General features: G+C 65.6%; 1 protein-coding gene across 2 annotated transcripts in view; it reads right to left on the bottom strand.

Annotated features, from left to right (window-relative positions):
- Positions 1-13,321: 13,321 nt before the first annotated feature.
- The window catches only part of MORN1 (MORN repeat containing 1), a 48,309-nt gene continuing 47,916 nt past the window's right edge, over positions 13,322-13,714 (bottom strand). For both annotated transcript variants that reach the window (XM_044236959.1, XM_044236958.1), the window contains exon 14: positions 13,322-13,632. In XM_044236959.1, the coding sequence (XP_044092894.1) occupies positions 13,463-13,632 (170 nt within the window). In that variant the 3' untranslated portion in view covers positions 13,322-13,462. The remainder of the gene's footprint in view (positions 13,633-13,714) is intronic.

Raw genomic sequence — 13,714 nt, forward strand, 5'->3', positions numbered from 1 at the left:
CCTGCCCGGCTGCCCGGCGGCACTGGGGGGGGGGGGTGGGGGTGGGGGTGGGGCAGTGCCAGGCCCGCGCCGCCTCGGCTGCCCTCCCCGGGCCACGCCTGTTGCGTCGGACTGAGGCTGCAGCGTTGGAACAAAACAGCATTACTTCACTATTTTTTTTTGTTTGTTTGTTTGTTCATTTAAACGTATATTTAGAACTGCACTTTGTCAAAAATCTTCCCTTCTCTTTTTATTCCCCAGTTAACTGAGGTTTTTACTTTTCAAATATTGCGAACCCGTTTATAGAGCAGTGCACATTCTAAGTGCTCGAGTGTTTAGAAACCCCCTCTGGTGCTTGGTTGAACAAGGGAATCACAAAACGAAAATGCAAAAACTGAACTTCGGGGGGTAGTTCTGTGCCTTCCAGCATCTTGTACAGCAAACCCTGACTTGTCTTTTTACCCCCGAGATACTTGTCTTCAATAGGACTGAATCTGCCACTATCAGAATAAGTTCTTGCATTTATTCCAAATAATCTCGTTTACTCTCAACTGCAAATTGTATAAGGTTTTTTATGCCCAAGCTTGAAAAATGATCTCCCAGTGGACGAGAGGCGGCTTACCCATCCTGAAATTACGGTATTTACGTACACGAGAAAGATCTTACCAGAATTCCTCGCCTGACCCCGTTCTAACGCCGAGGCAGCTGTGAGCGCAGACGGAGGTGGAGACCAGACCGCCAGCCCAAGACTGGCGCCGCCCGCCGCCACGACCAGCAGAGGCTTGGTGACCGGGTCATACGCAGGGTTCCCGCCCGTGGTTTACTGGGGGGGAGGGGCGCAGGTGCTGCTGGACCCCCCTTCTAAAGTGCAATGCAAAGGGACATCATATATATGCAGCGTTGGTTTGGGTTTTTTTTTTTTTTTTTTTTTTTTTTGCTTTGTTTATTTTGCAGTTATGCGGTCTGTATGCATGGGATGGTAGCGCTCTGCCGTGTGTGCACCCGTCCATGGGCATTATTACCGGCCCCAGAAGGGGCTGCTTGTGCTATGCCACACTCACAGTGCCGTGCTCAGCCTTGTTTTTCCAGAGTTGTGTGTTTTCAGTCGTTTCTTCAAGGGAAACTACAGGATTTCGCCAGGGCAGAGCTCTAAGCGCTTGTGCCCTGTGCGTCGGGCTGGCTGTGCTCTGGTGCCAAGTCGGAAAGTCCAGAGAGATCAAAGGGCCCCTGGGGCCTGCCGCCCAGGGCCTCCCGCTCGCTTTTAGGTTTGGGAGTTTGGGGTCCCGGAGGGTGGTGAGTTCTCGCAGCTCTCTGCTGGGGCCCCGCCTCCCCTCGCCCTGCCCGCCTCTGATCCCCGTCTCTCTGCTGGGTCCACACCTCCCTGTGCCAGCTTCGCCCTGGAAGGTCGGGAAGAGCTGGGCCCGCCACGGCTGCCCGGGGGTGGCGGGGACCGGTTGTCCCGGGCTCCCCGGTCACCAGCAGCTCGAGCCCTCTTGGGCAGCTCCCTGGGTGGAAGGGTGTCCAGGGGTGGGGGTGTCGGCGCGTTCTGGCCACTCCCATCCTCTGGGGGCTGGGCTGAGGGGCCGGAGACCCGGCCTTGGTCGCGCAGCTGCCGTTCGGTTTCTCTGCAGAAGGGAGAAGAGGGATCTATCTTGTCGGCTGTTGACTCTCCCTGTGTGTAACCCGCCCGTTATCTGGATGACTGTGTTCAGTTTAATCACTCATTATTTCTACGCTGAAAGAGGATTTTTAACGAAGGGAAAAACAACAGCAATAACATTCATATCTTTGGAGCAGCTAACTCACACACGTAATATCCTGCTTTTCGTACGGACTAGCCCCATGTACAGACGGTCCCTGTAAATACTGTTCCCGACACTGTTGTATCACATGCGTGTACGGTGGTTCCTTTTTCGGAAACTCTTTTCTTACCTGGTAGTTGTCTTGTTTTCGGGGTTGTTTTTAACTGAGGAAGAACAGCTCCCCTGCCCGAGGGGACGGACCCCCCCGCCAGCCCCCGGGCTCCGTCCTTCCTGCCCCTGCCCACCCACCGCGTCCACCAGGCTCGAGCGGCCGTCTTGTTCTTGCTTTAAGTCAGGAGTCACAAGCGACATTTTTTTTCAATTAAGGAAAAAAAAAAAAAACCCACAGCTCTACCTTTCTCCCCGCCAGGAGCGTCCGCACCGCTGTCCGCGTCCCCTCTGCTGCTGCTAATGACGACATGATGACTTACTCTACTATCGAAAACTATTTTTATGTAATTAATGTATGCTTTCTTGTTTATAAATGCCTGATTGAAGACGAACACAGAGAAAGCTTGCTTATTTATGTACTTCGCTGTGTGCCGTAGTCCCTTGGCGCCCCTCCCCCAACAGATGACCTTGTACAATAAAGGACTTGGAGAGTGTGCCGCGGACAGCCGTGCTTGGGCCACCCTCCCCCCCGCCCGGGTCACCATCTGGGCCTGAGCCCAGGGTGGGGGCGGGGGTGTCTGTCTGCCTGTCAGACTGTGCGGACCTTCGGTCTCCGTCGACCCTGAGTGACATGGGGCTTGGGTGGGCAGCGCCCTGGCTGGGGTGCTGTCTGTCTGTCTAGGTCCCACCCGGCTGGCCCACGGATATCAGCTGGAGGGGACCGTGCGGGGGGCCGGAGGCCTGCCGCGCGCCCCCCTTCGTTCCGGGGCAGATGGCCAGCTGCCCTCAGGGGGCCTGAGAGCCCTGGGCCCCAGCGTGCTGGCCTGAGGGAGAAGCTTGGGGACTCTGGCTGTGCTGGGTGCTGGGAACCCTGGGCTGCCACCTCTCCTGGGTCCCTGTGGCTGCCGGTGTCCCAATTCCCGGCTCCACTGGAGCCCTTCCAAGGTCATAGGTGGTCACCTGGAGAACTGGGTGGTGGGAAGCCCCAGTGCCCAGCCCTGGCTGCTGCACACGCAGCCCCAGCAGTCCTCGGGGGTCCCAGGGAGGGGGACCGAACCCGCTGGGCTTTGGAAAGCCGAAGCCTAGAGAAGCCCACTCTGCCGGAGCTCCAGGCTCCTATCCAGGCCGGATCTGGAGCGTGGACAGTGGGGACCAGGAGGAAGAACCTCCATGTCGTCCACAGGCTCCCCAAGGCCAAGATCCCAGCCCCTCGAGGGGGGCCACCCAGGATCTGACAGAGCCTGGGTTGGGGAGCTGAGGGAAGGCGGACGGTTTACAAGCCCCAGGCCCCTGCCCCTCCTACTGCTTATGGGGCCCCGGGGCCCTGCCTGGGGTCCTGGGCCTGCAGGTGTGGCCCGCAAGGTTACATAGTGGGGCTCAGCCCCAAGAGCGGAGCCCAACCCCCCATCACCTGGGTGTCACCTTGGCCTGACCCCGTCGTGAAGCCACAGGACCATCGGCCAGAATCTGAGTGCCCGCCTTCCCGGACAGGGCTGGACACCTAGGGTGTGGGCCCCCCATGACGACATCTGCCCAATGTCCAGGGCACCGTGTGGTGCTGTTGGGACGGCTGCTCCTCGCTGTCCTCTGGGGTCTCCCCAGTGGCCCTGGGTGGGAGCCGAGGGCGGCCGCGGCGGGCAGCCAAGGCCCTACCTGTGCCCAATGCCAAACACTTGCCCCTTTCTCGGCCTCACAACCAAGCCCACCTGGATGGGCGGCAGGTCCTCATGGGACCTCACGGACTTGTCCAGACCTGCTGTTCCCACAGGGTATCGATGCAGCCACTGATGTCCCCTCCCTGGGGCCTGCCAGACAGGTGTCCCTGTGCTGCTGCCAGGCCTTGTCCTTCCGCAGAGCATCTCCTGCCGCCGCTCAGGGCCCACAGGCTCTGGGCTCCCCACTGGCTCCAGGGCAGAGGTCCGCAGGCTGCTCCAGGCCCCGAATGTGGGAGGAATGAGGCGGTGGGAGGGGAGAGGCCGTCCCGGAGGAGGGCAGGAGCCCCGCAGGGACTGGAGAAGGGGGCTTCCCCAGGGTGGCGGGCCCAGTGCAGGCCATGGGGGCACCACGTGGCCAGTGTGGTGCTCAGCCCATGTGGGGCCTTGGAGGTGGACTGGCGGCCGCCTCAGAAGCACGGACGCCAGCCAGTACCTTCCCGGGGCTGGGGCTCCAACTCTGGGTTCACTTTTGGGTGAATTTAACTTTAAAGGCCCCTGGGTCGGGGCACCCTGGTGGCTCAGTCTGTGAAGTGTCCGATTTGTGATTTTTGCTCGGGTCACGGCCTCATGGGTGGGGGGGGATGGAGACCCATGTCTATCTGTCTGTCCAGGCTCCGTGCTGAGTGGGGGGGTCTGCTTGAGATTATTGCTGTCCACCTCCCTTGTCCCTCCCCCTGTGGCCCCTCTCGCAAGTAAATCGGTCTTTCAGGGGCCCTGGGCACCCTGATGCAGGACACGGGGGCTGTCTGCTGTCAAAGCCCCCTTCCCAGTATTCCTGGCCACGCCCTGCCTCTTTGCCCCACCTCTGGGTCCCCTGGCTCAGAACTGCCCACGCCACTGGCATGCTGCCCAGGGACCACAAGGCTGTCCTGCCGCAGGGCCTCGTTTGCCCAGAACCCTGGCCTGAGCCGGGCTCCGGGTCCGGGCTGCTCCGAGGATGGTTCTGCTTTCCACACTGCCCGAGGCCCCGGGGATGCGGGGGGCCTGGGGCAGAGGGGGTGCTCCCGGGCGCCTACCCAGGTCCTTGGTTTCTGGGCCTGCCCTGTGACACTCCCCCACCCTCCGCTTTCACTTCTGCCTCTTCCGCCAGCAGCCCCGGCCCCACCCCGGTCCCCTGTGCACTCAGCCATTCCTGCCCGTCTGTGTCTTGGGATCTCCACCCGTCCTCCAGTCTGTTGGCCCCAGAGCCACAGTCTGGCCCCCCAGGCCCCACCCAGCACCCTGTGGTCACGGGGGCTGACCGCAGGCCAAGAACTCGTACCCTTATCTGGGGAGGCGGATGCCAGGCGCGCCCTCCATGGAAAGAGGAAGCCGCCTGCCCATTTACAGTAACAGCTGGGACGGCGCATCCTCCCCAGGGCCCCCAGGGAGGACTGCGGGGTCAGACCCGGCACTCAGTGTGGTCCCCCACCTCCACCCCACCCACACTCCCAGCTGTGGCCAGCAGCCCCCTCCCTGGCTTGCCCAACCTGGAGCCTGACCTACCTCCACTCCCCACCGACACCTCCTCCCTCTCTGCCTGTCCCATCAGAGGCCACCCCCCCCCCTTCTCACTGGCCAGGCAGGGACAGGCTGGAGGGCTCCCGAGAATCCCAAGGTCCCACACCCACACTCTGCTGGCCAGGGCCCAGCACAGTCTGAGTCCCACCACCTGCAGGAAGACAGGGATCCTGTAGGGAAAGTGGACCGGAGATTCCCGCGGGACTGTGTGCCCTCAGCAACAGGTGTGCTGACCCCAGCCGGATGTAAGAGCAGGGCCTTGGAGGGGGACCCTGACCCTACCCACGGAGACCCACCATGCTCTGTGCCCCCCTGTGTGCTCTGCCCACTGCCAGGCAACCGTGGCACGGGGGTGCAGAACTTTCGGGGCCTGGATGCCTGCCCGCCCCGTCCCCCCCACCCCCTCCCCACACGCAGTGATGACGTGAGCCTTGTAGGCCTCACACGCGCAGCCATCTGTGCTCAGACCCATGCCAGGGGCTGGGGGCCGCGGGTGCTGGGGCTCCCAGCCCTGGAGCAGGTGGCTCCACTGTAGGAGGTGGTAGGGACAGGCAGGTGTCTGGCAGGGCTGGGGTCGGGCCTTCCTGCTCCAAGCCTGGCCCAGGAGCCCTTACTGGCAGGAAGCTTGGCCCAAGCTCTTACCCAGGTCACTCCTCCTGCCACAGAAGCTTGCTCTGGAAACCTCCAGGGGTAGGCACCTTGTGAGGGTTGGAGCCTGAGATCGAGCTTGGCCCCCACCAGAGGACACACCTGAGTCTAGCTCAAGGCCCAGGCAGGGGTGGGAGAGAGAAGGCAGGAAAGGGCCCAACGGCGGGCAGAGACGGAAGGCAGCGTCCAGATCCCCTCGGAAACCCAGGTGGGCCGTGGACACTGCTTGCTGTGATGTCCACACACTTTTGTGAATGCAAAGCGCAGGCTGGCTTGCACAGAGCTGGCAAGTGACAGGGTGCCCACCGGGGCCCCCATATCCCACACCTCTGCTCTCCCTCGGTGTTCCCACAACCCCACAGCTCAGCCCCACCCAGGGAGACGAAGGTATCCTGGACCTTCTCTGCTTTAGGCACCCGGGGTTCCCTCAGGCACTGGGCGCTGGAGGCATGGGGCAGGGTGCTGAGTTCCTCTGGGGTTCAGCCTCCCTCCCTGGCCCTTGGTGGGGCCTGTGGGGGTCACCCACACCCCCAATTTCCCGTTTCTAAGAAAAAACAGCCCCAGCAAAGGCGCTGGGGTTCTGTGGAGACTACTGGCCAAGGTCTGGGGAGGGGATGGGAAGGGGTTTTGTTTTGTCCAGAGGCCCTAGGACCAAGGGCGGGCTGCAGCTGGTGTGGCCAGGCTGGTGTCACTGGCCCCTGTCACTGGTGGGCCATCTGCTTTCCCTGGACACCTGCATTCCCAGGCAGGAGGGCAGTGGTCAGCTGGGACAGAGGCCCAGGTCAGGGCTCGTGGCCATGTCGCGTCTAGCCTCCCCCTAAGCGCCCACGTCGGCAAGCAGAACCCCCACCCCTCGGACCCCCAGGTCTGGAGTTGGCAGCGAGCAGGGGTCCCGGTTCCTGCCCCAAACCGGGTCCCAAGCCCCCACCCCTCCCAGCGAGATGCAGATGACGCTCCTCTCCGCACCCCCGTCCCAGGGGGGAGGCCGGGGCAGGAACCGTCCGGGGAACGGGAGCGCCGGTTCCCAAACCTCCCCGATTCCTGCTCCTATCGCCGGGGCCGGAAGCCCGCGCGGGGAAGGGTGCGCAGGGCGCGGGTCGCGCCGTCCCTCTGCTCGCCCCCGGGCCGGGACGCGGGGTGAGCCGCAAGCCCCCTGCGGCCGTCCACACGGCGGGCGCTCCGGGTCCGGGGGTCCAGGCCGTGGACCGCCGGGTCAGCGCGAGGGCCCGCCCCTGGGGGACGGGCAGGCCGGCCGGTCCCCGCTTCCTTCCGCCGAGCCGCGCTCTGGAGCCCGCGCGGGGGCCGGGACGGGGGTGGGGCGGGCGCGGCCTCAGTTTCCCTTTACGTCTGGCAGGAGCCCGCCTGGACGCCCCGGGACTGCCCCGCCGCCCGCTTTCACTTCCCCCCGCTCCCCGCCCGCCGTCGCGTCCTCCCGTAGCCTCGCGGCCGGCGCCCCGGGCCGTCCCTCCCCCAACGCCCCCGCCCCGCCCCGCCCCCGCGAGGGGAGGCCCCGGCCGCCGGGGGCGCGCAGGGAGCTGGGGTTCGCCGGACCGGGCGCGTGCGCGGGGTTGGGGGGGCGGGGGCGCCGGGCGCAGGAAGTGCCCCCTCCCCCCGACCCCGCGTCCCGGGCGCGGTTAACCCTTCCGGTCCCTGCTCCGGGCGGCGGGCGGGCCGCGGACGTGCCTACGTGTCGGGAGCCCGAGCTCACCGGCGGCCCCCGGCGGCGGAGGCGGGAACTGCAGCCGCGGCCGCGACGGGGCCTGAGCGCGCCCCCGGGATGCGGGACCAAGGGGGACCGCCGCCTCCCTGCCCCGCACTGGCGGAAGGGCGCCCCTGCCGCCGGACCTCTGCCCCTTCCCGGGGCTCCGTAGAGGCCCCGGGCTCTGTGCCCCCCAGGGGTCTGCATGCGGCCCTGAGTCACTGCATCGGGAGGGCGGGGAGGGGCGGGGGGTGCGAGGGGGACACCCCCGACCCCAGGCCCAGCCGCTTTCTTTAGGCCCCTCTTCCTCCCGCGCTGTCAGGGCCCTGGCTGGGGAGTGGGCTGCGGGCCTTAGCAGGTGCGGCCACCGGAGAGCCCAACACCCATGGAAAGCCACATGGTGACCTGTGAGCCCCTCCTGCCTCTCCCTTTCTCCTCCAGGACTGGCCCCTCCTGCGGCGTGGGCTCACCCTCAGCAGGGTGAGGCCCCCTCCCCACCACACGTCCTGCTTCTCCCCAACACTGCCCCCCACTTGGGACCCCACTGACCTAACCCTCCAGTCCACATCCAGGCCTGCCCCCACTCCCGCCCCAGCAGCTTGGGCTGCTCCCTTCTCCTTCCTCTGCTAACACAGAGCAGGCCCAGACCCCCACACCCGGCCTGTTCCCACCACGCCTTCACTCCCATGTGCCCCCCACCCGGTGAGCACTCAACCCTGCCCCTGCCCCGCGGCATCCACACAAAGGCCTTCTCAGCTCCGTGTCAGCCCACCTTTACTGTCCTTCCTGGGGGGGTTGCTCTTCAAGTGGGGGCTCACTAGAAATTTGCAGAGGAAGTGAGGGACCCCTGGAAGGCCAGCCCTGCCCTCATCTTGGCCTGCAGGGAGGCTCCGGTGGCTTTCGTGGCCTGTGGCGAGCACCCGTGTGCGGGCAGGGCTGAGGAGGGTTTGAAGACTTGGGGGAGTGGGTGGCACCCCTCCCACGCCCTTCCCCAGACTGGCCCAGGAGAAAGGCCCATACACTGGGGTCCACCCTGCTGGGCACTTGTGCGGGGGCGTTGTCCTGGTTCCTGCTACCTCTGGTTTTCCGGGGAGCAGGGCTGGGGGGCAGCTGGCAGTTCCCTGAACCCCGGGGCAGAGTTGCCAGGAGGAGCAGTTTTCTAGAATTTGGGGGGGGCACCACCATCTGGGGGGGCACATGGGGTGGGGACGGTCGAGTCCAGCTGGTCAGGCAGGCTCTGGCAGGCTACCTGGTTGCCCCACCAGCCGACGACAGCCCTATGCAGAGTCGCCATCAGAAAACTCCATGGCCATGGCAGTGGGGTGGCCGCCTGCCCCTGGACACCCAAGGCTTCATGCCAAGGGCAACCGAGGCCGGGGCAGCTTTGGCCAGTACAGGGTGCCGCCTGGCCCACTCACGGCCCCTGGCCACCCCCTTGGCTTGTGGAGGAACCACAGTGGTCCGCGGCCTGAGGCTGTGGGCCTCCAGGATTACCTGATGGGCAGGGGACCCAAGGCAGCTCCTCTGCACCTGCTCAGGCCCTCGTCTGCCTCTCAAGGTGTCCTGTGCCCACTGTGGCCCAGCCTTCTGTCAGAGAGGCTGGGGGATGGCTCTCAGTGGCTGTGTTCTGCCTTGAGGGGACAGGGGCAGGAAGGGGACGGCCCACACTGTTGGGACCGTTGCCCATCTGAGCTGGCCTGGTGACCCCACTAACACTCGCTCAGGACCGAGGAACCCCAGGGAGCTGGGGGCCACCTGGGACACGCAGGTGGCTGGCAGACGGAGCCAGGCCTCACAGGAACACCCCAGGAAGTCCTGCCCGGGAGCCTGGGCTCTACACGGCCGGCCTTGCCGCCCTCCCAGCACTGAGACGAGGAGGCCTGGCCAGGCTTTGCGGACAGGAGGCCTCCCCCTTGGGTGTCCCCAGTGACCGGCCGGCCAGTGGGAGAGGAGGCTGGGCGAGCTGTCTGTGCCAGGCGGGGTCCTGTGGGAGGGTGGGCTCGGTCCCATGCCGACGCCAGGCTGGCGAGGGGTGGCTGGAGACATCACATTCGCCAAGGCCCTGCTGGGAGGTGGGCCGGGCAGAGAGGGACAGGCGTCTGATCTCTCTGTCTCTCTGATTTCTGAGCTCTCGGGCTCTGACTCTGGCTGGACAAGTCCCTGTGAAGAACGAGTATGTTCTCTTCGAGGCCCTGCCTGGCCAGGAGCTCAGCATGGGGTTCCCCTCCGGCACTGTCCACTGAGCAAGGGCACGGCAGGAGGAGACACCACGGGGAGAGAGTGGCCAGGAGGGACTGCTTGCTCTCCAGATACTGCTGGGACCAGTGCCTCCTCCCCGAGCCTCCTGGGGCTGGGTCGCTTCTCGGTGTGTAGGGCATGCGGGGAGCAGCCGCCCGCCGCCCGCACTAGAGCCCCTGCCTGCCTGCGTCTCAGTGAGGTGTGGAGAAGTCGCCTTCCTCGGGGGAGAAGGCCCTTGGGATGTCTGCGGGGGCCTGAGCGTGCCGTCTCCGTGGGCTGTCACATTGCCACTCCCTCGGGACCCCGGGTGTCATTTGCCCCCCGCCTCCCAGGCACGGGCGCTCCCTGCCCTGATTCAGGGAGCGGTGACCAGGCTGAGGCCCCTCCTTCCCCCGTTGAGGACACGCGTCGCAGCTGCTTGGAAGTCCGGGGAAGCTCTCCCCCAGGCGCCACCCCGGGCTCCGTCCTACCCCGGGATGGGCTGCGCTTCTGCCGTGCTGCCTGGAGGGCACAGGCAGGACCAGTGTCTGCGGCCTGGCCTCTGCTCACCCACCCTTTTCTTTTTTCTCAAGAATTCAAATTGCTTGTGGTGTTGCCTGTGGGGCCCAGTGTGAGGACAAGGGGTCTGGTCAGGGTGAGAGCAACGGCGTCTGGGGCCCCCCAGCAGGCCCCCCGCAGACAGCAGACGCGCACAGGAGTCCCAGGGCAGAGCCCCTGGAAGGGATGCTGGTCCCTGGCTCAGAAGCACCTCACCCAGGCATCCCAGCAGAAGGGGCCAGTGGGGCAGGGCAGGGGACCTGCCCAAACACGGGTCCATGGGATCTGAGCTCTCCCCAGGCCTCGCTGAGAGGCCCCTGCCCCCGTAGGCCATCCAGGGTGCGGGTGGGCGGGTGGGGAGAGCCGCTCTGGGGTTTGCTGGGGTGACTGGAAAGTAGGAGGTCTCGGGGGCTGTGTGTTTGCAGGCCTGCAGAGTTGGCCTTCCTCCACGTCTGCCCAGGGGCTGAGGGGGCTGACCCTCCCCACTTCCCCCACGCCTCCACCCCCCCCCCCGCCCCTGCGTCCAGAGCTCTGGGGCCCTAGGTCTGACTCTGAACTTGCTCCCTGGGTTTTGTGACCGAGCCCCACAGTGATGATTTGCATAGAAATAGTGAAGCCCCCCCCCCAAGTTGGGAAACACAGGAGCGCTCTGTGCCCAGCATGCTTTTCTTCCTAAACCTCATTTTCTTCCTAAACTTCCTCATTTTCATTGTTTTTCTTTTGCCAGGAGTATGGTTTCATCTGGAAAAGAGGAAAGAGCCACGGAACGAGTTGCCGAGCCTCAGGGGCAGACCCAGGTGGACGGTGAGTGCGGACGAAGCTGGGGGACTCCAGAGTGGGTGGCCCTCCTGACCTCGGTCTGTCCACGACGGACAGACCCATGTGGACGCAGCCCTGAGGACCCAGGCGCTCTGACCCAGGAGTCCGTGGGTCCCGGAAACGGGTCGTTCCTGGGGACTCAGTGCTGGAGACACCTCCGCAGGTGGCCGGCCCGAGGCAGAAGCCGGCTCGGGCGGGCGGGCGGCATCTGCAGCCGCCTGAGCTCACGGGCCGGGAAGGGCAGCGGCTGTAGCTCATTCCTACACCTCATTCCCGGGTCAGGGAGGTCCAGGTCGTGCAGCGTTGGTGGTATAGTGGTGAGCATAGCTGCCTTCCGGGTCAGGGAGGTCCAGGAGTGCCTTTGCCTTTCGGGCTCTCATGTCCCCCAGTGGCCTGCCGCCGTGGTCACAGCTGGCTCTTGGGGGGCGGCCCCACCGGCTCTGGAGGTGGGGACGGAGCACGGGGTGGAGGGTCGGTGGGGCCGACCGGTCCGCCCCCCGCGCCGGTCCTACCAGGGCCGAACTGGCTGGCAGACAGACGAGAGCGCGGCAGGGAGGGCGGCGGGAGGGGCCGCTGTCTGCTTTGGGCTGCTCTGGACCAGGGAGCCTCTCCTCCTCTGCCGCTCTTGCCTTCAGCGTCAGAACGCAACTATTCGGTGCGAGCCTTCCTCCTCGACCCACGGACCTCGCTGCGTCCATCCGTCCCCACCGTCCTCCCATCTGTCCTGTGCGCATCCTCACCCACCGCTGACCCGCCCGACCACTGTTGTCCGTCCATCCATCCACTGTCCGTCCGCCTGTCCGCCACCCATGCGTCTGTCCGTCTTTCCCTCCTTCCGGTTTCTCAGCTCCCGTCCCCCCGCACACCTCTTCTGCCCGGTTTGCCTCCACTGTCCATTCTGCCTGGCACAGAGCAGGGGCTCCCCTCGCCCACGCGTTCAGCCGACATTTGCCGACGGCCTGTAAGTGTCCCACCGTGGGGGTCACCCGGTCCCGGTGAGACACGGAAAAGCCACCTGCCTCTGAGGAGAAGGCCCTTGCTAGATGCTGAGACTGCGCGAGGGAGCAAAACCGACACGGCGCCTCCCTTTGTCTGGAGGCTGCAAACAAGACGCGTGGCCCGGCTGGACAGCCCCCTGACCTGCGCGCGCGGGGTGGGCTGGGGAGCAGGAAGTGTTCGCTGGAGGTGGGGTGAGGCTTCAGAGCTGGTGGCCAAGGAAGGCCTCCTGAGAAGGTGGCTTCAGGGAGGCGAGCAGTGTAGGCAGCGTGAAGGGCACGTGCAAAGGCCCTGAGGCAGAATCAGGCAGGACGGGGCCACCGCAGGGGCCGGTGTGAGCAGAGGGCAGAGGGCCAGGGCGAGCAGCAGAAGGTGAGGCAGTGAGCGCGGGACCCGCTCTGGCTGGCCCGGAGGTCCGGGCACAGACATGGGGAGGAAACCTGACGGCGCCTGCCGTGTGCAGGGTGCGGCAGGTGGGGCCCGGCTGGGGGTGCACTTCGAAGTCGTCCAAGACTGGCCATGGACCACAGGGCAGGAGAGAAGCAGAGACAGGAGCCAAGCATTTGTGCCTGAACAATGAGGACTGTGCGGCGAGGGGTAGGGGCGGCCCAGGGGAGGGGCCGAGGGAGCCTCGGCTATGTGGACGCGGGACCCCGTGTGGCGCCCGGGGGAGGGGTGGGGGGCTCCATCCCGGAGGGTGGGAGGCAGGGTGCAGATGCAAGCACAGGAGGGCAGCAGGTGCTGGGTGGAGGGGCAGGGGGTCCGTAGGGTTCCGGGGACAGGAAGCAGAAATGTGTTTCCCGGGGCTGGGGGCTGGGTGGTCCCTCCCTGCTCCCCATTCCTCAGAGAAGAGGTGACGGGCTTCCAGCGAGGGCCAGCTCCCACGCGCGCACAGGGTGGGCCCCAGCGGCCCTGGAGGCAGGAGCCGGTGGAGGCCTTGGGTCCTGGCTCTGGCCGGTCTCAGAGGCAGCCGTGAACTTCAAGAACTGTCCCCCAGACCCGCAGTTCGCTTCCAGAAAACCAATCACCCCCTGGAGCCTCTTGGTTTCTCATATGGCAGCAGGTCCCCATGTCCGAGTGGCCTGCGGCAGGGGTGGGACGGGGTGGGGTCGGGGAGCCACCCTCCGGGGGCTGGACCGCTGTTGGGAGGCAGTCCTGCCAGACTCCGGGGCGGGGGACCGGGACCAGCCTCGCCCCAGCCCGGCCAGGGGGAGGGGAGGTGCCCCCCAACGGGTCCTGGCTGCGTGGATCGCGTGTCTCTCAGGAGCTGGTGCTGAGCGTTTTACTGAAGCCATGGGGTGTACAAGGGTGGCCCTTGGGCCCGCTGGGGAAGTGGGGGAAGGGGCCCCACGGAGCTGACATGGCTCTTCCTTCCCCTCACAGTGAAGATGGTCTCCCGAGGGCGACCCTGGGGGCTGTCAGGTGCACGGGGTGGCTGTCCGAGCTTGGGGGTCAGGGCCTTCTCCAGCCACGTGGGGCCGTTGATCCGTCCCCTTCCCCAAGACCCGCAGGTGTTTGAAGGCGGTGGGCAGCGTGTGGCCCAGGAAGGGAGGGTCGGTCACGTCGCAGATCATGATGACGTACTCCCCTGCAAAAGACGGGCGCTCACACATGGCCCCTGCAGCCCCCACAGCCCCCGCCTGCCCAGGCTCCTGCCCCTGCCTCTGTCC

Source organism: Neovison vison, chromosome 2 (assembly GCF_020171115.1).
Source record: "Neovison vison isolate M4711 chromosome 2, ASM_NN_V1, whole genome shotgun sequence".
NCBI lineage: Eukaryota > Metazoa > Chordata > Mammalia > Carnivora > Mustelidae > Neogale > Neogale vison.